General features: G+C 38.7%; 2 protein-coding genes across 7 annotated transcripts in view; one reads left to right on the forward strand and one right to left on the reverse strand.

Moving 5' to 3' along the window:
- Positions 1-3,217, forward strand: part of shisa8b (shisa family member 8b) — a 42,967-nt gene extending 39,750 nt beyond the window's left edge. For both annotated transcript variants that reach the window (XM_067430580.1, XM_067430579.1), the window contains one exon: positions 1,818-3,217. In XM_067430580.1, the coding sequence (XP_067286681.1) occupies positions 1,818-2,278 (461 nt within the window). In that variant the 3' untranslated portion in view covers positions 2,279-3,217. The remainder of the gene's footprint in view (positions 1-1,817) is intronic.
- A 2,884-nt stretch (positions 3,218-6,101) lies between these two features.
- Positions 6,102-27,828, reverse strand: part of mrtfab (myocardin related transcription factor Ab) — a 50,616-nt gene continuing 28,889 nt past the window's right edge. For 2 of the 5 annotated variants that reach the window (XM_067430559.1, XM_067430561.1), the window contains 16 exons: positions 24,503-24,568; positions 21,142-21,197; positions 20,958-21,033; positions 19,913-20,059; positions 19,398-19,558; positions 18,989-19,105; positions 18,619-18,872; positions 16,058-16,229; positions 14,177-14,563; positions 11,564-12,460; positions 11,258-11,461; positions 10,452-10,550; positions 9,346-9,486; positions 9,130-9,216; positions 8,954-9,014; positions 6,102-7,501 (listed from right to left, as the gene is read on the reverse strand). In XM_067430559.1, the coding sequence (XP_067286660.1) occupies positions 6,960-7,501; positions 8,954-9,014; positions 9,130-9,216; positions 9,346-9,486; positions 10,452-10,550; positions 11,258-11,461; positions 11,564-12,460; positions 14,177-14,563; positions 16,058-16,229; positions 18,619-18,872; positions 18,989-19,105; positions 19,398-19,558; positions 19,913-20,059; positions 20,958-21,033; positions 21,142-21,197; positions 24,503-24,568 (3,467 nt within the window). In that variant the 3' untranslated portion in view covers positions 6,102-6,959. Of the gene's footprint in view, positions 7,502-8,953; positions 9,015-9,129; positions 9,217-9,345; positions 9,487-10,451; positions 10,551-11,257; positions 11,462-11,563; positions 12,461-14,176; positions 14,564-16,057; positions 16,230-18,618; positions 18,873-18,988; positions 19,106-19,397; positions 19,559-19,912; positions 20,060-20,957; positions 21,034-21,141; positions 21,198-24,502; positions 24,569-25,948; positions 26,405-27,828 lie in introns of those variants that run through there. The other 3 variants (XM_067430557.1, XM_067430558.1, XM_067430560.1) reach the window with 3 other exon arrangements.

Raw genomic sequence — 27,828 nt, forward strand, 5'->3', positions numbered from 1 at the left:
TCCTCCACATGCTCTCTGCTCTCACTACAGATCATAATGTGATCCGCAAACATCATAGTCCATGGAGATTCCTGTCTGACCTCATCTGTCAGCCTGTCCATCACCACTGCAAACAAGAAGGGGCTCAGAGCCAATCCTTGATGCAGTCCCACCTTCACCATGAAGTCCTCTGTCTCACCTACGGCACACTTTACCACTGTCCTACTGCTCTCATACATATCCTGTACCACTCTAACATACTTCTCTGCCACTCTAGACCTCCTCATACAATACCACAGCGTCTCTCTTGGAACCCTGTCATATGCTTTCTCTAAATCTACAAAGACACAATGCAGCTCTTTCTGACCCTCTCTGTAGTTCTCCATGGTAAAAGTTTTAGCTCCACCCTTTAGTATGGGACTGCTGTGGTAAGTACCCCAACAGAAGGGTGCCAAAAAAGTGGTATGGTTCAGTTCGGAATTAGGGTACCATTCACAACTGTACTGAACCATACTGCTTGGTGAAAATGAGTCATAAGTGTACATGGTGATGGAGAAATTATATTTTAATGCTTTTCCACGTGCTTGCAAAACATTTAACTTTACCATGAGAAACTTTGTGCTCGCAAAACTTTTGTATTTTCCTGAAATGTTGCATTTGGTCACAATAATTTTGCATTTGCTCATTCACTTGCTAAACTTTTGCATTCACTTGCAAAACTTTCACCTACCCCACAAGAAACTGTGCACTTTCTCACAAAGAATGCCAAGGTTTTACGCTTAAAAGGTTAGTTCAACCAAAAATAAAAATGCTGTTATTGTAAGACCTTTGTTCGTCCTCAGAACAAAAATTAAGATATTAATCACTACAGTGATTATCCTGTTATCCTACCCCATCAATCACTACAAAAATTTATGAAGCGACAAGAATAGTTTTTGTGTGCAAGAAAAAAAATCTAAATAACTTTATTCAACAAGTTCTTGTCTTCTGTCTGGGCCTTTGACGTGAACTCGTGAAGCATCACGGTGCATGAATGAAAATATTAAGTTTTTCATGGTTCAGGCATTAGGGAAATGTAGAATTCAACAGGTGAGATATGGTGCATCTTCCTCTGCTTGAAAAAGTTCCTCGCTTCCAGGTCATGTGTCAGAATGCCAGCTCTATGTCATATTCTTGGGCATGCATCATGGTGTTTCTTGAGTTCATGTTAAAGGCCCAGATGGAAGACAAGAACTTTGCTTCATAAAATTATTGTAGACCCACTGTAGTGAGATGGACTTTTTAGTGACGTCTTTAGTAACTTTTATGGGTCGTAAGAGAGGATATGTCATTGCTGCCAATAGAGGCCTCTCTGGGCCATCGGATTAAAAAAATAAGATCTGTGTTCTGAAGATTAACAAATTTCTTAATGTGTTGAACGACATGAGGGCAACAAGCTTGAGCTATGGAAAGGTGCTATATAAATAAAACTTCTTCTTCTTCATTTAATTAATGGCAGAAGTTTCTTTTTTTGGGTGAACTGCCCCTTGTAAGTTTCTCTGGGAAACCAATCCCAGAGAATTTTTGGATTTTGGTCCCCCTTGAAAACGAGATGTTGCATCTCAAGGGGCTTTCCATGAATAAAAAATTTCACAAATCCCCAATAGCAGGGGAACAAGAGTTTACATCTCATATTCTTTTCCATCCCCATGTCCCTCCGTGGCCCCGTGGCCACGTAAAGACTGTAGCCTAATTATACAAAAAATCTACTGTAGTTCAATTATAATGTAGTTTAAATATGCATGTAAATTATATTATGTTTGTCTGTAACTTCTTCTGTTTCTTCTCTTTTCTTACAGCTGATACTGCAAACCGGGGCTACTACAAGAGTTATCCACTAATGGATTTCACCCAGCATCATTCTCCTCCTGTACCTCTCCAACCAATGTCAATGCACCCAAAAGACAAATCCTACCTCCACCAGGTCCTCCCCTCCCATGACATCCATTCCCCCCTGTCCATCTCAATCCCAACAAACCAGTTGGAAAGGACCCGCATCCCAAAAACCATCACCCACCCTCAGCTTTCCAGCTCAGCTTTCAAAGCTTGGGATTCTGGACAAAGACATGTCCACCGGCAGACCTCGCATCCAGGGCACTCTGTTCGCCGACAGATCCACAGCAACAGGAGACAGTACAGCATAGAAACACTACCGGAGTTCAACTCCCAGCCCATGGGCTATGGGGGACAACCGCTGTATCAGCCTCATCCCAAACTTAAGGCCTATCAGACCAACAGCAAGACAGAGGTCACCGTCTGAGGAAACGGGAATGAAAGAAACAACTCTGCTGACTGTTAATGGACTGTATGCACAAAGACTACAACACCAGGACTGTGTAATCACCCCTACTTTTAGTGCTAAACCACTCTTTTCTAAGTTTATATGGTTTCTTCTGTGTCCCACATTTTCTGGGTTTATCACTGGCTTTTGTGTCTCTGACAACAATGAGGTGAGTGTTCAAACCAGAATACAGGAATGGTGCCCAAGGCCAAATTAAATCAACGAGGACAATGCCATCATCACGTCAACCTAAATCTAAGTCATTAAGGGACATTATCCTTGCCATCTTTGCGTAAAAACAACCTCAGGATCAATTATGTGAGAAAAAAAAAGAAAAAGCAAACCTGTTCTCCTACCCCAGAAGAGGCAAAGAGCGACACCCAGATGTCCAGTCTCACACTAGGATTTAAGTATAAGCTTCGCTGAGTGTATTGAGGATTTTGTGCTCATGAAGAAAGTTTTTTTTTTTAGTTTTTCTTACTCTCTGGGTTGTGAAGCCTTGTTGTGAGAAAGTCACTCATTAAATAACTAATTTGTTTTAGGGGAATTAGGTTGAGAAAAAACTAAAAAACAATAATCCCATTCCAACAGGATACAATCAACTTTTTACAAAATAACCATGTGAAACCCTCAATGATAATGACGCAAACTTGACTACAATTCCGATAAAGCGCCATCAAACATAATTATACTGAAAAAGGCATTTCTGCATTTTTTTAAAGATATATTTTTTCTTCATTGGGACAGAATTTAACAGGAAGACAATTGGGTTGTGATCAGGAAGCGACCACAAGCCAGGACGCAAACTCGGGTCGCACAAAGCGCAACTGCACTACATTTCGGAACAAGGCCCACAAGGTTACTGACTCTGTCCAAGATTTTCTGTGGAAATACAAGATTATTGTTTTATGAGTCTATATTAGTCATTGACTGAAGACATCATCAAACATAATCTTATCTTCCTGTTTTTATCTCTTGTTTGCTTAAAAGAGTTTGGTCTTCTCTATCTCCTCTGTTTCTCAATACTGCCTATGTTGAGTCTTAATGTCATGCAGAATAGTTTACGTTACAAAATGGTTGACCACGGCTGATTTCCTCATGTTGTGAGGTTGAAGAAATGATGCCAGCAGCTCAGAGCAATAATCTGGACCTTGGAACTGGGAATGAAGCACATAATTCTTGTAAAACAAGATATGCAATGGCACAAAATATCAGCTCTGGTGAATTAACCATCCTTGAAATCAAGATCTCACAAGCACTAGTTGTCTTGAAGGCAAGCCTTGCACTGTTTACCTTCTACTTGCGTGCCCTTTCTTTAAGTCTTTTCTCTTAGTGGAGTGAAATACCAGAACTTACCTCAGATAGCCTACAATGTATCCAAATAAAAAAACAAGATCTACTTTAATACCATAGCAATTCTGATGGGAGAAAGTCTGATCATACTCCACAATAAGCAAATTATGTATAACCATCAGCATTATAATCAGGAGATTCAAACTCAGATTCTGATACGCTTAAAACCCCAACTAGCATGATTACAGAAAGCATTGAAACGGGAGGGAAAATCTTTGTTACGAATTTTTACACATACAGTTTAATTGTTTATTAAACTGTTGCATAAAAGAAACATCACACTTACAGTTTGAATATCAGCACGCCTGTGATTATCCTTGTGCCTACTACAGCCAATTGACAGCTGTGCTGACATTCAGACCAACAGCACTTTCTTGTGATGTTTCTTAAATGTCCGTATAGTATTTAAAATATATGTACTTATAAGTGCATCATCTGTTCCTGTACTGTGTCGTGCTTTGCTTTAATTCAAACCAGATGTTCTTGTGAACTGGACACTTCTGCTTTCTCTGTTTTCATATTTATATTAAGCATATTTAATATATTTCTGTATTCATGTACATGAATTGTATTCTTTAATTATATAAAAATTGTATTTAAGAAACTTGCGCTTTGCTCAGAAACGTTTATCTGAAATATGAGTCTTTGTATGCTACTATTTGTTATGTTGATAATGCCTGTGTTGGTAGCCTATTGTGTAAAAAAGTGTGGTATTTTAACGAACTATAGTGGTTTAAGGGCTTTTAACAACAATTGGAGAAACTAAAACTGGAAACACAAGCTGAAATATTTTTAAATAATGTTTTATAAAAATGAGTTCGCAAGCAAAATAACAGCAACAAAATAATGCTTAAAATTGAAAATCAACGTTATTAGATGAATTTGACTAAACAAGTGTGAATTTGTACTTCAAGCAATGTCCATTTTCAAAATAAAAGTTCTCAAACGTCGAAATGGTTTGATTATTTTTGCAGGTTTGGTTTTATTTATAGGCTACTAAAGTTATTTCTACGAAGTCCCTTAATCCATCGCCACTCACCGTGCACAACACCGGCAGGTACATTTAAGGTTTCGGTCATGGTTGTCGAGTCGAAGCAGCAAAGCAGAAACACTAATTTGCCTCACACACACAACACGATGAGCTGGGTGGGCTATGGGCTATATGGATGTCTTGCGCCCTCTTTTGACGAAACCCCATAGTGTACCAGAAAATTCTCTGTGCAAGTCAACATAATTTAATTGTATTTAAACTGTATACAATTTAATTGTATTTATTTATTTTTTATTGAAAATAAATTGTATTTATTTTAAAATACATAAACCAGGGGTTTTCAGGGTAAATTCATTAAGTGAATGCATTTTACCATGGTGACAGAGACAGTCTTCAACATCTCTTTTGGAAAATCATATAGTTAAAGCTAGATAAAGGGTGAGTAGCCTGAATGATGACAAATATAATTTTTTTTGACAAAATGTCCCTTTAACTAATTCAGTCTGTTCCTAATACCCAGCATTTTCAATCCTCACAGCTGTTCAACTGATATATATTTTTATTGTCGGACATTACTAATATATTTAATATTACAACTGCATATCTAAAAAAATAAATAAACAAATGTCTACCAAATGCATTAATGTAAAATAAATACATAAAAGTATTTACATAAAATAAATGTAAAATCATTCATTACCATTATAATATACCTTGTTTCGTTGACACTCAGCGATTTTATAATTGCATGTATATTTGGTGTCCAAAGTAATTTTTTCAAATGGTTATATTTTTATCTTTATACTGAAATTCATGGTGTTCTCTGAATTAGTCAGTGTATTTTTCCATCATGTAATCTGACTTTTATTTTGGTTATATTTTATTTATAAAAGCCCCAAATAGTAATTTTTCTAATTCTAAAAGACATTGTTTAAAAATAACTTTTATTTTATAAAACGATGTATCCCAAAAAATTCTGTCAATTTGACTTTAAAAGTCATTAAATCATAATTTCATGATTAAAAGACGTGCTCTCAGTATTTACACTAGCAAATGTTTAGTTTTTGGCTAAAATGTTTAAAATGGTCAATCAATCATTGTCAAAACAATCATTGTCAAAAATGTTTGTTACAGATTTGACAAACAACTTTTTCATTAAAGGTATTAAAAAAAGGAAGCAACTTGTGTTTGGGAAGCACTTAATTATTAACATTTATGTTTTCATTAAGAATACTGGAAAGAATTTATGTTAGTGAACAGTTACCTTATCTTTTTGAAAGGAAACATGTATCTCTATAGAATCACTCACCCATTCATCCTCCACTATAGGTCATTTTCAGTATTCTAAATACTTATAAAATCCCATTTTCTTCAATAGCAGAAAAAGAAATGTCAATTGTGGGTAAATGTGTTGTGTATATGGGAGCATACAACAAAAATATGATAAACACTCCACAATGCATTTTTTTTCTTTATTTTTTTTCTTCCTTTTTCTAAAAAACAAGAAGTTCCAAATACTCTGAAACCTGAACCCCAGCACTGACCTCCACCAGAGAATCGCTACAATCAGAGGGAAAAGAGCAAAGGTTTCATCAATACATGATCCTAAATTACAGCAATGCATAGAGATCTGGTGAACGTCACCAAACCTGGTTCCCTGCAGAGCCCATTAAATTGGGTCGTGTAGACCAGAGCACCAGTCGGGTCAGCTTAAGTGCAGTGTTGGAAAAACTAACATGCCAAAATGATTCAAAAGCAAGGAGGGTCTATGATATCTCATATTTTCCCTACATTTTGTTTATCATTGCAAGGGACTATTTGAAACCTGTGGAGCAGAAATAGCCTCGTATAATGGTCATGAGGTCATCATTTTATTGACATGGGTGTAAGTAACACTATACGGTGCCAAAGATAGGTAGTGGAGATTTGACTGGTGTGCTTAAAGTGAAAAATTAGACTAACCAGCTTGGACAACTGGTCTAATGGCTAGACCAAAGTATTGGTTTAGTTGAGCTGTTCAAGGTGTGAGAAGTTGGTGTAGGGGTCCAGATTGGTCTCTCTGTTGGCAAAGGCAACAGTGCCATGTGATGCAAAACATTTTGGTATGACGAAGTAAATGAGAGCTTAAAATTCAGTGCTTAAGAGGACCTATCAGACACAGGAACTGTTTAAATACCATTCGGCACAGGAATATGAAGAAAAACAAATTCAGCATAAGAAACAGCATATGTGCATCTGGAGTGTTTTGTGTACAGCCTATACACAGTAAGGTTGAAGGTGCTAAATTGTGTGTCGTCAAGCAATTAAGACCAAAAGCTACAAACATGAGTCCCAGTGGATCTGCAGATCTGGACTGTCCAAAAAGTCAGCAGAAAATACACTGGGTGGGGTGTGCGAGCTGAGAGGGGCAAGGACCATACCCCCGCCGTTGCAATTACTGCCCCCTCCTACCACGGGTATATCCAGCCAATCCATGCTATCCAGGGTTGGGTCCTCAAAGTCCAGGTTGGCTGGGTGGGGTGAGAAGCTCAGGTCACTGGTGTCCATTGGAGATGGGGGATGGTCCAGAATACTGTAAGTGCTCAGCATTTGGTTGTGGAGGTCATCGATCAACGTCAATGGGCCGTCCGGCTCCACGGCGAGAAGAGGAGCACCGGTGGTGCTCTCCAGGAAGTCCTCGAGGTGGACAGTTCTAGAGCACGGCCTGTCCTGGAGCTGCTGGGAAGGAGAGGGAACAGGGTCGGGGGGGTGCGTGGCTGGCGAGAGGTGGAGCGGAGGAGGTGGGGATGGAGTGGGTGGGCTGGAGTGGAGGTCTGACAGGGAGGGGTCTTGACTGGCTTTAAATCCAGATGAAATTTCTGTAATATGGAAAGAAGAGATGTTTATTATTATTAAAGGTCCCATGCCATGACATTTTCATTTTATGAGCGCCATGAAATGCCATGATATGGGCTTAAGAGTCACACGTTGTTTTTATTTTTTATTATGCGCTGTTTAAATTTGTTTTAAACCTATTATGTTCTATTTGTTTTCTTTCAGAGAAACACACGTTTCACTTTAAGGCCTTGTATTAAATGGTTCTTTTTATTTGACATTTTAAAAATAAAAATGTCACATTCCCTGTCTATTATTTTCAATCGAAATAATACGATTGAATATAGAGTCAAATGGGAACCACTTTATAACATGTTATGAATGTATTAGGCCTAATATATTTATAAAAAAAGAAAAAAAAAGAGTTGTAGTATTGTTGAAGTAACAATAGACTAGTGTTTGTCTCCATTAACATAAAATCTCATAGGCTATTTTCTGTCAGTATTATTTTTAACAACATGAATGTGAACAAAATAATACAAATATATATAGACAAAAGGGAAATACTTTACAACATGTTATAAATGTATTAATATTTAAATGTATTTATTATTTAAATAAAAACTATGTATAGTTTTAGCCTGTTACCATGAAGTATAAACTACTGTCTCTGTATTCTTTGTTATTCAGCATGATCAATAGGCTATGTTTTAAAATGTTGATCATTGTACATCATGACATGTATATTATATGAACAGAAAAGTGACTTTATTTAAAAGTATTGTTGTTAAATATTGTAGACATCGACCCGATCAAAATCCATGTGAAAACAGCTTATATATGACAAAAGAAAATGACATGTATGGATAGGTCAACTATGACTGTTTAAGCCCCGCCCCTCACTAACAGTTTTGTGGATGGTGTTCTGATTGTGTGCTGCGGTTCTGCAGCTGGATACTATTGTTCAAGACATAGGGCTAATATCAGGAAAGACAAATGCCTTTTATTTCTAAAGTATGACATTTTATGATTTAAAAATCATACTAACAATATAAGTACACCTCGCCATGGGACCTTTAATATATATTTTATATTTTAACATAAGTCTCTTATGTTTACCAAGCCTGACTATCATACAGTACAAAAAAAAATGCAGTAAAAACTGTAATTTAGTGAAATATTATTACAAAATTTCCATTCTAATATGTAGTGTATTCCTGTGATGCAACAGTCTCAGTGTCACATGATCATTTAGATATCATCCTAATATACTGATTTGGTGCTCAAGAAACATTTCTTTTAATTATCATTTTTAAAAACAGTTGTGTTTAATATTTTTTTTAGGATTTTTTGATAAATAGACAGTTAAAAATATTTGAAATGGAAATGTTATAAATGTCTTTACTGTCACTTTAATAATTTCTGACTTCAAAATTTTGAATGGAAATATATATACTGTATTATATGCAAAAAAAATATATATATATATTTTTTACCTCCACTCTTGATCAGGATTTCGAACAAATCATCTATTTGCTGGTTGTTAGAGACATTATCCTGTAAATAGAGAATATCACCAATGTTACTATAATAAACACAGTGGAAACAGAAAAGAAGGTGAAAGAATGAAGGAAGAAAAAAGAAAAAGAAAGAATGTGAGTGAAGGTCATACTTTGAAACTTTGAGGGGGTTGAGGGTTCGGCTTTGGGGAGGAAGGGGTGAATAAAGTATGTCGATCAAAAGTTGGGCAAATGTCCTCCTAAAACAGATGGACATGATGGGTAGACGTAAACGGAAAAAGAAATGCTAGCTTTAGCAAAGGAGGAGATAAAAGAAAAAGAAAAATGAGTAACAAAACTAAAGCATGAGTACTATGTATGTGAGATACCTTAAATGGAGGGGGTGAAGAGGGCTTGTTCAGTGGGTTGGATTCCTCACAGAAGAAGGGCTCAAAGCTGGGTGGGACGGACACTGGCTGGCTAGACTCCGGAACACTTGTGGTTTCCAAGTGGAGCCCAACTTTCTGAACCTGGAAATGGGAGATTTCAGCCTGGGTCAGCTGCAGGGAGGAGCTAAAGCACAACTATATAGAGCCTAGCCCCTTATATTCCCCTAAATACTATAATTATAATACATATACGCAGTTTTGTTAGCTCTAAATTCATCCACAAATGCACACAGGTCATTTCATATGTAATTTGAATGTACGTTTGAGTCTGTCATTCTAAAATGGTGATTCACAAATCCAAGTCCACAGGTCTATAACTATCTGTAACTTTGGAAACTCATGCATGTTACATAAATATTTTAGTAATAAATAAGTGTTGTTAAAGTGTCTGGGTAAACGTGCAATTACTTTATACTTATGGACCATGCCCACGTTTCCAAAAAGCCCCTATCTAGTGAATTACACTGAATTGGCATACATGTTCGGTCACACTTTAGATTAGGGTCCAATTCTCACTATTAACTATGACTTTTTCCTCAATAAACTCCTACTGCTCATAAATAGTTAGTACGGTAGTTGTTATATTCAGGTATTGGGTAGGATTAAGGTTGTAGAATATGGTCATGCAGAATTAGGCATTAATTAAGTCTTTAACAGTCAATATCCTACTAATACGCATGTTAATAAGCAACAAGTTAATAGTGAGAATTGAACCCTAAAATAAAGTGTTACCACAAATCTGGCGTAAACCAGACGCATCTAATTCAAATTCATGCACAGCTAACTCTGTTCATTTCAAATGAGAGGAATAGTCAAAAAATCATTAAATTTACACATTTTCTCCTTATAAGTTGAAAATAACGTGCTTAGCATTGGCTTTCACCATACACTATTTGTACATATCTGTTTTACATCTTGGTGTTTCATACCCCTTTAAAGACTTCAGAACTCAGCAGAAGTCAACAGAGATCACTATCTCACGTAAATGCTATTTTCCAAAACTTTAACAGGTGAGTACGCACATCCACATTGTTATATGCACATACTTTGGTGTCGGGCTCTTTGACAGCTTGTGATTGGTTGGCAGGACTAGCCATTTCAGCAGATGACTGACTAGGTAGCTTGCTAGGGGTTGACTGCAATCTCTGAAACACAACATACCAAGGATTATAATAAAAAAAATTACAAAAAAAGCAGCACAACTGTTTTCAACATTGATAATAAGAAATCTTTCTAGCACTCAAAATCAGCATATTATATATGATTTCTCGTTTTATAGTGTAATTACAGTTGAAAAGCAGTTCAAGAGCGTAAAGAAGAGACGAGCTGACTGTTGCTATCTTGAAAGCACGTCATCGTGCGTCACTCCCGGATAACAGAAAATGGGCAGAAGATGCGGGATGTGGGCGAAGCTGAGATGATGCGGTGACTAACAGACAGCAGACAAATGGCTATCCACCTGTCACTCATAGTGGCCACCCCTTACTTATGGAGAACTTTAAAGCTTTATATAATGTAAACGAATAAGTTGTAAAAAAAAAAAAAAAAAAAAAAAAAAAAAAAAAATCACCCCCCTCACAGTTGTCATGAAGGGCAAAATTAGCCGTATAGACCAAAACCACAATTTATACCAGGCTGTAAACATGTTTTTATCTGCTGTAAAGTTGAGAATTTTAACATGGGGCTCAATGAGATTCTGCTCCCTTCTGGAGCATGTCCCTAGTGACAAGTCGATTAATTGCAGTTTAAGTCACTTCCGTATTGGCTTCAACAGAAACTGGGGCGGGTTGCCGCTTGCTAAGATAAATTAAATTTCAATAAAATAGTTAAAGTTAAACTGTTGTTTAGTCACCTGTAGAGTAATCCGCCCATTAGATTTGCTCTGTGGAGACTTTCCAGTCAGGCTTTCCACACTATTACTGGTGAGGGCAATTAGATAACGGTTGCCATTGCTGTCTGTGACCAGCGTGGGTGTGGAGTGAGCTTTCAGGAGATCCAGTGGGAAAGACGTAGTAATTTGAGTGCCAGATGGCTGGTTGATAAACACTTGTGATACCTGTAAAAAATTAAATAAAGTAAAAAATAATGATGGCGGCAACAACTCTTCACCATCCAAAAAGATATTTGGGCTATCAGAAGAACTGGAAATGTCACCAACCTGTGGTGTCTGTAACTGCTGATTTTGTGGCGTCTGCTGCTGCTTCTGATTGGTTTGTAGCTGCTTTTGTTGGCTCTGCTGGATGATGAGCTGCTGCAACTTTTGTTGCTGCTGCTGTTGCAGTAACGCTGTCTTCTTTTGCTGCAATTGAGTCTTCTGCTGCTGTTGTAACAGTGTCTTCTGTTGCTGCTGTTGTAGTAACTTCACCTTCTGCTGCTGCTGCAGTAACTGCAACTTCTGCTGCTGCAATAATTGTGCCTTCTGCTGCTTGTGCAGCTGCAACACCTGTATCCTTCCTTGCTCTTGCTGCAGTTTCTGTGGGTCAACTTGCTGCTGTTTTTGCTGTTGCTGCAACTGAGTGTTCTGTACATTTGGTAGGTCCACCAGCATTTGCTGCTGCTGCACCTGCAGCCGGTGAATCTGCTGCAGCTTGAGCAGAGTCTGCTGCGAACACTGCGTCTGGATCTTTTTCAGGGGCTGGACTTGCTTCTGCAGGTCCTCTGATGTGTCCATTTCCTCCTTGACCTCTTCCTTCACCTTCACTTCCACTCCGTTAGACATTTCAGCATTACCAATGTTGTCTGTGACCTCTGCAGCTGCTCCGCGCTTACCCTGCTCCAGCTGAGAGCGTAGGGTCTCCACCAACCTCTGCTTCTGTCTGAGCATGCGTGTCAACTCCTCGATCTGCTTGTCCTTCTCCTGAAGCATTTGGTCTTTGTCTAGAGAAGGTAATGCAGATGCTGCCACTGAACCTGGATCCTGACGCTGTGAGACTGACAGCGGACCCGGGCGAGAAAAGCTGCAGGATGCCTGCATTTGCCCGAGAGACTCCTCTTTAATTGGAGACGGGTGGTCTGGAGAGGGGTGCAGGCTGAGCTGGGTGAGAGGTGAACTGACCTGTTAAGGGAGAAACACAGGTTCTAAATAGGGATCAGTGATGCGCGGGTTGATCCAAAATGAGCTATTGCCTGCGGTTATCCGCGGGTACCCGCGGTTACAAGTCATCCAAAAATATTTTTAATGATATTCGGGTCGCAGTCGGTCGGGTCGTTTGAAATAAAGATGCTGTAGGACAAAATGCTCGATTTCCCAACACGTTAAACAGAGCAATGCCACTGTACCATTTTAATCAGCTATACTTTTAAACGCATATAGCCTAGCTCAGTAATGTCTAACACGATCATATGGTAATGTGTATCAATAGTACAAGTGTGCATCTCGTGGAATGTATACACCAAAATGAGTTTTGGTATGCATATGCTACTCAGTTTTTCACGTGTATATGATACACACATTTTATGGTGTGTATATGACACACTCTTGGGTAGGATGGGGGTGGTGGGGTGGGTGGTTCGTGCGTATAATATGCCATAAAGTGCGTATCATATGCACGCGGATTTTCGCGTGCATAAAACTCATTTTGGCGTATACATTCCAGGGCGGGATTTTTTTTGGGAAAGTAGCTTAGCGCACTTTGCCCGGTAAGGTCCCGCCTCTTACCATAAAAGGGAGATGCAAGCGCTGAATGCGCGCTCTTCTCCACGTGGGAGAGCAACAAGACCACGCCCCCTATTTAATAATAATAATAATTCATTACATTTATATAGCGCTTTTCTAGGCACTCAAAGCGCTTTTTACATGGAAGGGGGAATCTCCTCATCCACCACCAATGTGCAGCACCCACCTGGATGATGCGACGGCAGCCATATTGCGCCAGAACACCAACCACACACCAGCTGATTGGTGGAGAGGAGACAGAGTGATGCTTTTGCGTGTACTTATGGGCAGAGGGTTAGTCAACAAACGGTTCTAGTGACGTCATTCCTGAAGGAAGTGCAGGGGTGTAGTCCAAAATGGCCGTTCGCTGTAGGCTTTGAAAGGGAACTTCTGTTAAATAAAATATCTCGCTTGGCAATGAACTTTGAACTTTATAATTTTACAGGTATTATTTATGCTCTAACAGCAACATTACACACTAACTAAAGTTTGAAAGATGGAATCGTGAAGAACGGGTCCTTTAAGAAAACATAACTAAATAAATGAATAAATCAAGCCTTTTCAAGGCTATATCACTTAGCATTCAGAAAAAGAACAGTTTGCGACTTTGCGCTCCTAAGGGCTTTGACACTTTTCCAAAAGAGGGTTTTCTCTCAGTTGACCTGCTGATGAATTCTCCAAGCAGGGTCGAAACAAACATTGCGCTTATCAATAATATGCATCTAGAAGCTGAAATGGACAATGATGGGCCACCTCAAAAACTGCCTGCTCTTGGTGCCGCACCTCAGCGCACGTCAGAGCCTGAAACATTTCTCTCATCCACAGGCTGGATTAATGGATGTTATGCCAGGGAGCATTTACTACTTTTCAAAAATGCGGGTCAGGAAGCGGGTCGGGTACAATATTTTCTTATTTTTTTGCGGGCGGGTTATTTGAAAACGTTGGTCAGGTGCGGGTTGTTTATACATTGACCCACACATCACTGACAGGGATGTAAAACTGAACTATAATACTAAAACAAAATCCAAAATCGAAAGATAGGGTTAGGGTTAGGTTGTGCATCCCTAATTTTCTTTTGACCATTTCTGCTGTGCATCTACAAACACACAGACCTACCATTTCTCCAAACACATCCCCATTGCAGCTGGTCTCATCTGGACTCAATCCGGCCAGAGAACGGTCGGAGGGGGTAGGAGATACAGGAGGAGAGGAGCTAGTGCTGCTGAAGCGTACGATTTGCGGTGGAGTAGTGCTGTGGACCCTTGTGGTAGCCGCTATGGAAAAGGCAGACACTGGAGCAGCCGCATCTTTCGGAGTTTGATGTGGGGTGGCCCCAGATGACTGAACTGACACCTGAGGTAACTGAGCAGGCATGGTTTTCATAGCTGCGGCTGAAGATCCATTGTTCTGCTCCTGGTAGTTCTTCAGTCGTTCAATAAGATCGTTCTTAGTTCCCGATACCGTCAGACCCCTCAGTTTGAGCTCTTGTTTAAGTTCTGCAACCTGGAAGTGAGATGAACGATAAGTTCAATCAGTTCAGTTTTAAAATATCTACAGTAGAGCGCAACAGTCAAAAGTAACATTTCCCATTATTTTCTCCAATGGTTCTGATATTGTGACTCATATCAGAGCTGATTGTTTTGGTTTATGACTTGAATTCTATATTAAAGGGTTAGTTTACCCAAAAATGAAAATTCTGTTATTAATTGCTCACCCACTTATGTTGTTCCAAAACCACAAGATCTTAGTTCATCTTCGGAACACAAATGAAGATTGTGCTCAAAAACAAACAAAAGTAATAACTAGGGGTGACCCCTAATAGTCGAAGATTCGATGCATCGATATGCAGGACCGGATTCGACCGCTGATCTCATGGTCGAATCTTCGCGGGTGTTATGAAAAGAGGATCATACCATTTTGGCAATATGTGGGTGCTCAATATTAGTGTTATAAAGACGTGTCGCGGCGCTGAGTGATCGCCCCTTTAAGGGCACTGAGCTTCGCACCGGACGCGCCGCGCCTTTAAAATTCGAACACATATAGGCTACACCGACGGCGGCATTCGACGCCTGTCCGCGGCAATTAAATGTATATTTCCCTCAAATCGTGAATGTACAAACTGATTTCACCCTGTGCTACAAGATACACTCATCGTGCAGCTCTTCTGTCAGAAGTCGATTCAAAATTGAGCTCAAGCGTATATAATGTTCACGTCTGCCTGAAGTGAGATAACGTTACCTGAGACACGGCGCTGAGCTTCAGTCCGGTGTGCGACCCCCCTTCAGGCACAATCGGCTTAAGAACGTGCTTATAAACGCACTCAAAGTGTTCTTTTCCTCTCTAGGCAGGTATTTTTTTAGGTTTATTTATCAAAATGTTTTTTTATATATTTGTGTGATGTTCTGTGTTTCGATCGCGGCTTTTAAATGTTATGAGAGAACGTGTGTAGTGTAGCCTAGTTTTGATCACTTTATTAAAAGTGGTGGCTGTGTGCCGTGTGTAAAGTAAAATAAAAATAGTCTTAGTGACTATCCTACTGACTATTGTCCCGCCTTTCCCAACCCGTTTATACCATTTTTTTCTTCTTCTCCAATCTATGGTTTACACACACACAGATGATTCGACTTTTGGTCGACCATATAGAGATTCGAAAATTCTGATTCGAATGTGTAAATTCTAAGTCGGGGACACCCCTAGTAATAACTTTATTTAACAATTTCGTCTAGTCTGTGTCAGTCTCAGGTTCGAAAAGTGAAAGTGTTAAATTACATTGCTGTCTATTGAGGGATCAGAAAGCTTTCGGATTTCATCAAAAATATCTTCATTTGTGTTCTGAAGATGAACGAAGGTCTTATGGGTTTTGAACGTAAGCAAATGAGTTAGGTATTACAGCATTTTACTTTTTGGGTGGACTGACCCTTTAATATTTAAAAATAAATAAATGCTAAAGACAAAATAAGTAGTCACTGTTATTGCTTTAATGAAACTGTTACCCACTTTGAATTCATCCAGATTTGCAGGCAAAGTGCTGGGTTTAGCTCCCCCCGCTGTAGGCTGGCTCTGACGATTAGGTCCATTCTGATTGGAGGAGACTGTCGAGCTTGTGGAAATAGTCTGGGAGGAGGAGGGGCCCAGACTGGTGGATGGTTGCTGCTTTTCAGCAGGAAGTCTGGAATCGAACAGATTTATTTTTGTTTTATAGTCAAATCAGTTAGTTGTGTCTACTCTTCTCTAGAATGGCGGCTTTGCTTCAGAACCCAGATTATGTAACCTGTATTTAAAGTACTCTGGATCATATTTTGTTCTATCTTATATAGGTTTGTCTGTTTACATTGTCATCATAATTATGCATGATTTTATGGTTAGTTACATTTTATTATTTGCATATAAATTGAAATGTTTTGTGAGAATCAACATAGATCTGTGAGCCTTTTTTGGGTCATGACCAACCCCGGAACCACTGCTCTAGAAAACATATACCACTGTTCAAAAGTAAAAATAAACTATGTTATTCCTTTAACTAAGAGGAGTTGATACATACCTCTCTCGCCTCAGTGCATGCACTTAATCGCTCTGACACGCAGTGACATTCTGAAAGCATTTAGCTTAGCCCACTAAGCCCAGTTCATTCACTATCGTACCAACCATAGATCAAGTTAGAAGCGACCAAACACCTCCACGTTTCCCTATTTAAATACAGTTACACAAATAGTTGAACGACCTAGTATGGTGACATAAAATAAAACGTGGCGCTTTTCTAAGCAGTAAAAAGTCATGGCTGAAAAATCCTCCCTCACATCTCCCCCTCCCTTCCCCCTCTCATTTCCATCAATAGTGTGCCGAAGTTATGACGTCACTTTGTAGGCCAAATGCCGAAAAGTGAGTTAGCATTTTAGCACTTCTGGTTCCCTCGCTCTAAAGTCTATGGGTTTTTTGAATGGGTTTTTGCTAAATCGCTGGAAATAAGGTCTGTGGTTACCAAAGCTTCTAAGTATTTTCACGTTTTGATCTATGACATAAAACACACTAGTTATAACCAGGAGGAGAGGATTTTTCAGGCTTCTAATTTGATCTCTGTTTTTGGGCTTAGTGGGCTAAGCTAAGTGCTATCAAAATGTCACCGTGCATCAGAGGCACGCACTGAGAAGAGAGAGGTTTGTATAAAATCATCTTAACGCCCGTTTCACACATAATCCGTCTGCAGTGCATGCGGTGCGTGTTGCGTTGCAGGATCCGCACTCCCTGTTGTGTTTAATTTGTGTGAAAAGTAATTCAAACATTTTAAATTAGAAACTTACAATAGACCATTCAAAAACAGCCAACTCTCGTCCTTTCTTTAGTTTTAAAACCCTTTTAAAAGAAATCCTGCAGGTGATTCGATACGAAAACGATCGCTGCACTGCTGCAGACGCAACGCACCTGGAACGGACTGACGGACAGCATCCGCGTGCAGTGTGAAAGCTGTCATCCGTTAACATGGGTATGGAAAGAAATACGCAACGCACACGCACTGCAGACGGAGTATGTGTGAAACGGGCGTAAGCGGGGTGCACTTTTTGCCCACGATTTGGCCGTATAAGACAAACTTTGCAAATCCCAAAAGATTCATGTGATCCAAGGCTAAAAGCTGACGTCTTTGATCGTTAGTTTGACATGTTCACCGGCAGCCGATTAATGACTGTTGCAATCAAATTTGACCTCAGACAAAATTCTGGCAGTGTCAGAAGATTTGGCGCACAATCCAACAGTGTGACGATCGTCAAATATCTCAGTTTTTCAAGAAAAATTATGACTAAAACGAGAGCTAGAAAGTATTTGTGGCCACCATTTCAGTCCTGCGTGTAATGCATGGTCACTGAACGCGTCATTCATTGATGATATTAAAGAATGGATGAGTTTTCATGCATGTGTCCGTTTTTAGCGTTCCTTAACTATTGTACAGTCTGACATTAATGACAACTGAGATCTTAGTGTGACATGGCTTACATCGGGGAGCATGTTGGTACAGTCTGACCAGCGACATTCACAATGGATTTTGAAAAATCGCAGTGTACAGGACCCATTAGTTAAAGGAATAACAGTTTAATATGAAAAGGAGGTGGAGTATCCCTTTAATAATTATATATTATAATTAAATTCATAATTTTATGCAGCGGGGATGCAATAAATGCTGTTCTCTTGATCTTTCTACTTATCAATAAAATCTTTTTAAAAAATGGGTTAATAAAAAAATCAGCAGAACTGTTTTAAACATTGATAATAAATAACGATCTGAAGGATCATGTGACACTGAAGACTAGAGTAATGGATGCTAAAAATTCAGCTTTGGTGTCAGAGCAATATATTTTATTTAATTTTTTTTTTACAATAGACAGTTATTTAAAATTGCAATACAAGTTTGTAATATTACTGTTTTTAATGCATTTTTGTTTAAATAAATGCAGCCTTGGTGAACGCGAGATTTAATTAAAATACAGATTACCAACCCCATACCCAGACATCATGTGCACATACACAACACAGTAAAATAAATCCATATACCGTGTGGTTGTACTCACTTTGGAGGGGCGGGTAAGATAGTGTGGTAGTTGTAGTGCTGCTGTTGCTGGTTAATGATCTGAAGCTGAAGGAATAGCTGCTGCTGGTGGAGGATCTTGGCATATGAAGAGTCCAACTGAGGAGGAGGCTCCCGGTCGTTCTTCTGGTCAGGTGGGATATACTGGTGATATTTGAGTTTCTTCACTTTGGGCTTGTTATCTTTGGGTTTCTTGGATCGATGGGAAGCTCGATCTGTGCTGGACTTGGACTGCTGCTTGTGGTTTAGAAAAAGCAAAGAAACAAAAAAAAAAAACCATGAGTAAAGAAATATTTTCAGTGGTTTATACTAAAAAATGAAACTAATGATAGGTTTGGTGGCTTTTGCCTTACCTTTGCATGTCCCGTCGGTGGACGGGAAGAGTGCGTCATGTTAGTTTCACTGGTCAGATTCTGTGGCGGAGAGGCATCGGACGCAACAAGTAAAGGAGGTGGGGCCTGAGTGAGGAACTATGATATATACACTGGTTAAATACGCTATGCGATCTTAAATGAATTTCTTACATTGTCCTCAACTCTGCATTTGTTCCTTTGTGATGCAGAATAATGAGCCAATTTAAAGGGACGATGCAAATTTAATAAAAAACAAAACATTGACCATTCTGCTAAATTTATGTAGACTATTTGTGTTTCACAGAAGAAAGTAAGTCATACAGGTTTGCAACAACATGACAGAATTTTCTGAAAATACAAAATAAATATTCCATTTATCTAATTTTGAACAACTGAATCCGGAATATACCTGAGTAGGTGAGAGGTCTCCATTCATATTCAGCATATCAGAGGGGGAGTGTTGAGGGGCAAGACCCAACGGAGAGTCCTGACTGCACTGGGGATCCGGTGACAGCGCATCACTACTGTCCTCATCCAATGAGGAGCTCTCACCCTTTGGAGACTCTGTACCTGATAACACACACAAGAAATTAGTAATCTGATATGTGCATAGATACACTTCATAGAAATCAATAATGGTAAAAACTCAAATAAAAAATTGCGTTTTGTGGTAACAGATTCGGTAGTATTTGGGTTGTGAACGAATCAATGTGAGCAAATCTATTAAGTGAACAAATTGACTTTTATTGACGGGAAATGTAGCAAAAGTTTTCTCCTTTCGTTTTTGCAAATAATAAGATTTTCATTGTTGTCATTTGGGAAGAAAATGCTTATGGTGCTTAAACAGCAACACCAATAAAGCTGACATTGCTTTAAAAGTGCGTGCAGCATAAACTCTGTTTGTGACAGAGGTTATAGACTAACCAATGAGCGTGTGCACAGGGAGGATGTTCTTGTGGATAAGCTCGATGGGACCAGGGCGGTGGGAGATCTTATCATTGAGATCGTCTGCCAATCGAGCTCTCTTTAGCTTCAGCTGCTTGGCCTGCAGTGAGGGCTCGGCTGAAGTCTCTGCGGGTAAAACAAATGTAATCATTAACATGTGAATCACTTCCTTCTATGTAAATAGTACCTAAATTCCCATATAAGAGTCTACTAACTCCACTAGTACTTTTTTCATATCAGCTACCGGTTTCTCTGATAACATAAATGGAAAAAAATACTAAACAATATAAAAGTTACAGACATCTCCTTCACTTCTGAACAGGTCAAGATGTTGCAGAAGTTGTCATAGTTGGATAAACTTCTAAAGAAACTACAGCAAAGATATACCTTTTTCTTCCAATAGCAAAATAAAAAGAGGAAAAAAATATTGAGGGATTGATTACAGTAGTTAGAGGAGCTAAAGATGTCAAATTTGCCATCACTCCCTCAAACCTTTGTGTTAAAACACCCACGTTAACTAGGTTTCTGAAACTTTTGATTTATGATGTAAGCGTATCAACAGTCTGTGAAAAGGGTCCATTGCAAGAAGCAGAATTTACATAACAGAAACATGACTTGCAGATTACATTAATTAAAATAAATAACAAGTTCTTGCATTACACTCTAGATGGCACAGGTTGATAGGTCCTTAACTCATTTGGTAGAGATTGTATCATCATTTACATAGCACAGCGGTCAAAACATTCTAACAAATGCTAGTAGTGTTGCTGTTAGCAGTCTACATTGCAGAGCACTTTCAGAAATCCTCCGCCTTCCCCAGTTCCACCTGTATAGACCTGCTACAGGGGTTATTTCATGTATATGTCTTACATGCTCACAGCAATGTCTGTAAATGGCAGTAGCAAATCTAACATTGCCATATCCATTACCATGTCAATCTCTCTGAGAATTGTCATGACAGAAATGTGGTAATCATTTAATATTACTCTATTTTCATATTTAAAAGAAATGATGTAACACTCACCTTCTAGGATGTGCATCCTGACCAGTTCTGACCTCTCTGGCCGACTCCTGATCTTTCTCTTCAGGTAATCCTCAGTCTGCAATAGTAAAAGAGAAAAAAGTTGTGTTTCAACAAAATTGTCCATTAATGATGAGGAGAAAGTGAATTCTTTGTTTTAAAAGGAATAAGAGATAAATTCACTCACGCGTGCTCTCTCCAGACTTTTCCTCTGTTCGTGGAAGGCAGCTGGACTCTTCAGAGCTGTGTACAGAAACAGAGAAGGTCTTACTTTCTGATGTTCAGCCACAGGGACTGATGTGCATATTGGTTGTTGTGACTGTCAGGCACTCGATAGATTAATCAGCAGAGTATTTAAGATTGGGTGCGGGAGATGGAGTAAAAACAGCAGAACATTTCCTGTGTGAGCTAAACCACTCTAAACAGCTGCCCAATACATATGGTGTTTTCTGTTATCTTTTAATCACTGCTATGACTTTCAGGAATTCAAATACCCATGTATCTGTACCCATCTGTGCCAACATTGAATCGTATTTGATATCGGGGAACTACATAAGGAGAACGTAAAACTATTCATTAAAGGTCATACTGAAAGGTCATACGTTAAAAAGGAGAACATCCAATTATATCGGGCTGTTTCAAATCATCTGCTGAAAGAACAAAGGGAGTTCAGTGTAATAACAGCAAGTGCGTGTGTCCAACTGCATTAATGAAAATGTACTTGGGATATCAAAATAAATATATTTTAAAAGATATAAATAGTTTTTTTTTTTTTTTACTCTTTACTCATTTAAATTTTTTGCTACCAAGTCATTTTACAGTATTCCTACATTGGTAAGTCCACCACAACTCAAACTCAACAAAATACATGGTGTTCCACAAGGTTCAGTTCTTGGTCTGTTACTTTTTATTTACTCTTGGTGATATCATATGCAAGTTTGGACTTTGTTTTCATTGTTATGCTCATGCAGTCCAAATCTGTCTTATCGCCTCCTCTGATATTACAATTCTGCCCAACTCACTTTCCGCATGTTTTAGAGAAATTAAACACTGAATGGCTCCGAACTTTCTTAAATAAAATAACAGCAAAATCGAAATAATTCTGAATGACTCCACCAAACCTATAAACAGAATGGACATGTCCTTTGACATAGATGGGGTTCATGTCAAACCCTCCTCCCCTGTATGTAATCTTGGTGTTTTATTGGATTCGTCTCTTTTATTTGTTTCTCATATCGCTTCCATTGTTAAAAACTCCTTATATCACCTGCGTAATATTGCACATCTCTGCTTGTCCCTCAATCTGACAGATGCAGAAACCCTTGTTCATGCACTATTAACGTCTCGTTTGGATTACTGTAATACCTTAATAAATGGCTTACCAAAAAAAGTATTAAAATGCTACAATATGGACAAAATGCAGATGTGAGAATGCTGACCTCTACTAGACGTAGTTCCCACATACCATCCCTTCTCCATGATCCTCACTGGTTACCAGTTGCATCATGTATTCATTTTAAAGTACTCCTTTTAACCTTTAAGGCTCTAAATGGAAATCTTTATCTATCAGATCTACTCCACCCATACCTGCCCACCCGGTCTATAAGATCATCTGACCATGGCCTATTGTCCGTTTGTAGATTCTGGCTTTCTACTATAGGTGGACGATCCTTTTGTGTTACCGCTCCCACTCTGGAATTTACTACCCCCCTCTCTTCTAAATATCTCCTCTCTATCTGCCTTTAAGTCCCAACTCAAAATGTATTTGTTTGAAATGCATTTTCAATTATTACATTTTGCCCTTGTATTTGTTTGTACACTGAATGTTGTTCAACTACCTTTATTAGGCATCTTTGGGCTTGTGGAAAGGCGCTATATAAATTAAACAACTTCTATTGGTAGTAAAGTTTACTAGTAAAGTGGATGTGCAGTATATATTCACTACTACAACAGTAGATAGTATTTCTCAAATAAGGTTGAAAATTATAATAATAAAAAAACAACAAGAGAAAATTGCACATATGACTGAGCTGTAATGTGAAAGGGATAACACAGAGCAAGAATGTGATGTAACAGCTAAGCTTGGGTAACTAAATTAATGAAATTTCCAAAACCACAAGCTAGAGTTAGCAATGATCATCTGGTCTCTGTGCAAGAGAAGTTCACAATTTCACACAGTACTGTACAGATACAGTTGCAATTTTTAAGCATATTAAAATTATATCAGAAGGTGACACTGAAGACTGCTGGATGCTAAAAAATGTTTAGCATAAAAGGAATAAATTACATTTTAAAACATAATAAAATAGAACAGTTTAAATTGTAATACATTTTTTTTTGAAAAATGCAGCATTAGAGACTTATTTTAAATATCTTACAACCACAAGCTTTTGATGGTTTATAATAGGGGACACTACAAATCAGTGCAGTGGGCTCTGAAATAAAACAATATAGTCTATAAAATAAAAGTATAAACTTTCCCTTACACATTCAATATCAATTTTAATCTAAAATCTTTGATAAAGTCACTGGACACATAATGTGTCAGCTCCCCTCATACAGTTGCTTTAAGTAAAAATATTAATATAATCCTGCTGGTTTATGTGTGCTGTAATGGAGGGTTTTGGGATTTGACATGAGCCATGAAAATGTGCATGTCACTTAGTGTCTTGCAAAAAATGGTGCTATTAGGAATATTGTAACGTAAATGTTTAGTGCTATATAAAGCTAACTAAACAGTTCATTTTTGGCTGATGCTTTTAAAGAGCAAAGCAAGGGCTGCACTTCCTCCTTCCTACAGAGGCATCAGTGTGAAGACTGCAAATCCTCTTGCCTGATGAGCAGAACACAGAATAAGGAAGTGGAAACAATAGGGGAACTAGATCCACCTGATAACACAACAACCCTTTCACAATGACTATGTTAGCAAACAGAGTCAAATCTTCTATAGAGGACATGCCAGACCACAGCTAGTGGACTGTCCCATCAATTAATGCCTGCTGGAGCCCCCTGTTTTTTTCCCCATCAATATGCATAATAATGCATATACTGGCAGAATCATAAATAGTTTAATAACTGAATGGGTGTTGATTTCTACATAAGCACTGATGAAAAATTTAATTTGAATGTTGCAATATCCTTCCCTACATGAAATACTTGTGGCTATAGCAGCACCACAACAGCAACTTATTGGCATACCAGCAAATAGTAACACGTTCCCATCCCAGGAGTCTGCATGTCATTGTGGATGCATTTTGCATATACTTGAAAAAGTACATTTTTCAAGTATATTATGTACTTTATTAGTGTTCTTCTTTGTAAAATGTTTACTTCACAACATCCCAAAGCATAATATTGTATTTTTAAAGTGCAGACATTCATTTTTAAGCATGACTTAAGTGTCTAAATACTTTTGGGAGCAATTATATATGCAAAAATATTCCCCTAATTAATGACATAATGCATTGCAATCTGCATTTGCAGCAAGTACATCCACATATGCAAATGTCTGTGATGCTCGACATAATTTCAAATGAAATGTGACTTACGAGGCATGATTCCTTGGCTGACCAGCTCCTCTCGGGTCCTTCTTTGTTGTAGTTTGAGCTGAAGAACTGCATGGGGAGAGAGGAAAAGTGTTCAGATACAGAGAAAGACAGACGGCTGCAGCCAGATGACTATAACACGGACAACACAAGAACTCAACCGGCCCTCTTTCGGTTTCTAACTAACTAAAGTGTGAACTCTGAGGGGAGGGACTGTAAATTTTATGGTTGTTTGGGTGGTTTTCATACTTCCCGTTTCATCACACTCAACCTTTTTTAAACGAGAGGCAATAGGCGTTCTCCAAATCAGGAACTTGCATGCTGGCCCAACACATTGAGTAAGTTGCTCAATGACTATAAAAAGGGTGGTGTGTGTAGATAGCTTTTGAGATTTGTTGTTATTGCTTTGTTCAGTGAAAAGAAGCCGTTACAGAACCAATATGTCAAATGTCACATAGTAAGGGATGTGGCTCATGAGTATTGATGGCATCCCGGGACGCTTTAGAGGCAAGTGAGCACCTGTCAAGCCCGACACAATGACATCATCATCCACATGGCAGTGCTTTGTGTGCATTTGTCAGCTGTTCTGACGACCTTCACAGCCACTACGTCTGCGAATCATGAAACCAGAACATTGTCTACGCCTCAATTACTGCAGTTCAGCATGCCAAACCGTACCATTCACTTTAAAACTTTATTTCTAAGGGTGTAAGGAGACCAAACTATTTTCTGGCATTTTGCCGATCACTTGTGAGGATGTGAATCCTGCGCTTTTAAATTAGAACCTCTTTTTGTCACAAGTTCTCATAAAATCCCAGAACACCCACTCCGGGTTCTCACTTGCAAATTGAATACCAAAAGTTCCACTATTTATTCTAAATTCTTCCTTTTCTCACTTCATTTTAACAGCTGTTTTTGACCACCCACTCCTTAGTGCGGCTAAGCACTATTTTTGTAGCTACTGAAGAAGAAACACAAGCCCACTCGCACCTCTCCAAGAACCTGGCCTGATACTGTAAATCAATAAGACACTTTTAAATGCCGACACTCTCACAATCCTCTCTTTGCCAGCCTGGAAAATTCTGTGGGAGACCAGGAAAGTGTGGTGTCAACATCCAGATCTTGAAACAAAAGGGGGAAAAACTCAAATCATGCAGACAACTGGGTTAATCCAAGAGCCTGTGCGTCTAGGGTCTTAATTAAATGTGCCTCTTGCTGACCATCCTCAAAATCCAAAGGCCTGGCACAGTTTGCAGGTCAACCGGTGCTCACTCTTGGCTCTGTACGAGCAGCTGGGGTGATCTCACCACTAAGACTCTAGAATAATCAGGTCTGACTAATTGAGACTCGGGATGTGCAAATAATAAAGCTAAATTCAAGGTATTGAGTCACGAACCTGGAGGGTGTTTTATTTATACTCTATAAAAGTATAAAAATAGCAATGCCCACCTTCTTTGAGGCTATGATATGCATTTCTGTCACAGTCCAAAATCAGAGACATCTTTTCCTGGCCATTTTGGATGGGTTGATCCTCAAAAGAGGAAGTATCAATGTGAAGACAGTGGTTTGTGTCCAGCATGTTTGGATCCAGTGTTGAAAGTCTCTGCAAATGTTTTAAAGTCGAAACTGATATTCCATTGAAAATGGAAAGCTCGGTGCAAGGTATGTTAATCCACAACAACAGTATTTACAGCCTTTCAAATCACAGAAATGAAGAACAGACAGCTTCCACCTGGTTTCTTCCTCATCCAAAATCTGATCCTGTTTTTATTCTTAAAGGTGGTTGCAGAGGCTCTGCAACTGCGTCACGCAGAGGCAGAAATTGAAGAAAATGCACAAAAAGGTGAAGATGGCAGAGCACAGAGCCTGCTCTGCACTCAGCAGAAGACATTCAGAGAACAGCGTGTCTCTCACCCTCCAACACAGAGGAGGGTCCGCTGAGTGCCAATGAATGCTCGCTTTAGCTCAGCTGTTGGCTCTCGTTTACGCTCTACAATCTGGCATACCCCCATTCACCCACTCAGCTCCATTTCATTGGATCAAAACCCAAACCAACCACTTAATAGATTTATTACAGTTTTAAATATTTAATTGGGCTTTCATTACTCCAGTTTTCAGTATCAGATGATCCTTCAGAAATCATTCTAATATGTTGATTTGGTGCTCAAGATTTTTTTTTAAATATTATTATCAGTTGAAAACTTGTTAAGGTTTAGTTCATCCAAAAGTGAAAATTCTCACCCTCAAGTCCTTCCAAACCTGTAAGACATTCGTTCATTTTCGGAAACACAAATTAAGATATTTTTGATGAAATATGAAAGCTTTCCGTCTGATTTTCTGAAGAGACTCGATCAGTTTATATGATGAAAAGACTGAATTCAGGCTTTTATTCACATATAAACATTCATCAACACACACCTTGACATATAAGAACGAGAACCAATAAGGTTCAGTCTCGTATTACGCAGCACGTTTGAGCTTCCTCAAGAACCAATGAGGTTAATTATCGTGTTACACAGCACAATTGAGCTTCCAAGAACCAATGAGGCTCATTCCTGTGCGTTACACAGCACCTTTGAACTTCTGCAAGATCCAATGAGGTTCATTCTCGTGTTACGCAGCATGTTTGAGTTTATGCAAGAACCATTGAGGCTCATTCCTGTGTGTTACACAGCACCTTTGAGCTTCTGCAAGATCCTATGAGGTTCATTCTCGTGTTACGCAGCACATTTGAGTTTATGCAAGAACCAATGAGGTTTGTTCTCGTGCATCAAGCAAGTTCAGTTGAGCTTCTGTTTATGCTCACTGATCAATGTTTATATGTGAATAAAAGCCTAAATACAATATGTCCATCAAATAAAGCGATTAAGTTTCTTTGGAACATTTGGACTAAGCAGCTCAATTCAAGTGGATTAATTTTACTATCACTTTATGAACTTTTTGCAGCATCAAAGTGGATGTTGCGTAGCTGTCTATGCAGGGACAGAAAGCTTTCGGATTTAAATATAAATATCTTCATGTGTGTTCCAAAGATGAACAAAAGTCATAATTTTTAGATGAAGTCAACCTTTAATATTTCTGTGGAAAGCATCATAGATCATCTTTTATCAGGATTATAATATTTTTGAATGGAAAATGTATTTGTGGTCATTTAATTCCATGAAAATGTTTTTCTAATTGTTAGTGTTGGAACACAACAAGTTCTTTTATAAAATATTCACAAACTATGAGCTTCTAATTGGTGTTTCTCACATGCGCATCATGTGAACAAATTTAATGTAAAAAGTAACAGATCAACCTTCTCACATAATGACATGTTAACAGCAAAC

Source organism: Pseudorasbora parva, chromosome 21, assembly GCF_024679245.1.
Source record: "Pseudorasbora parva isolate DD20220531a chromosome 21, ASM2467924v1, whole genome shotgun sequence".
Taxonomy (NCBI): domain Eukaryota; kingdom Metazoa; phylum Chordata; class Actinopteri; order Cypriniformes; family Gobionidae; genus Pseudorasbora; species Pseudorasbora parva.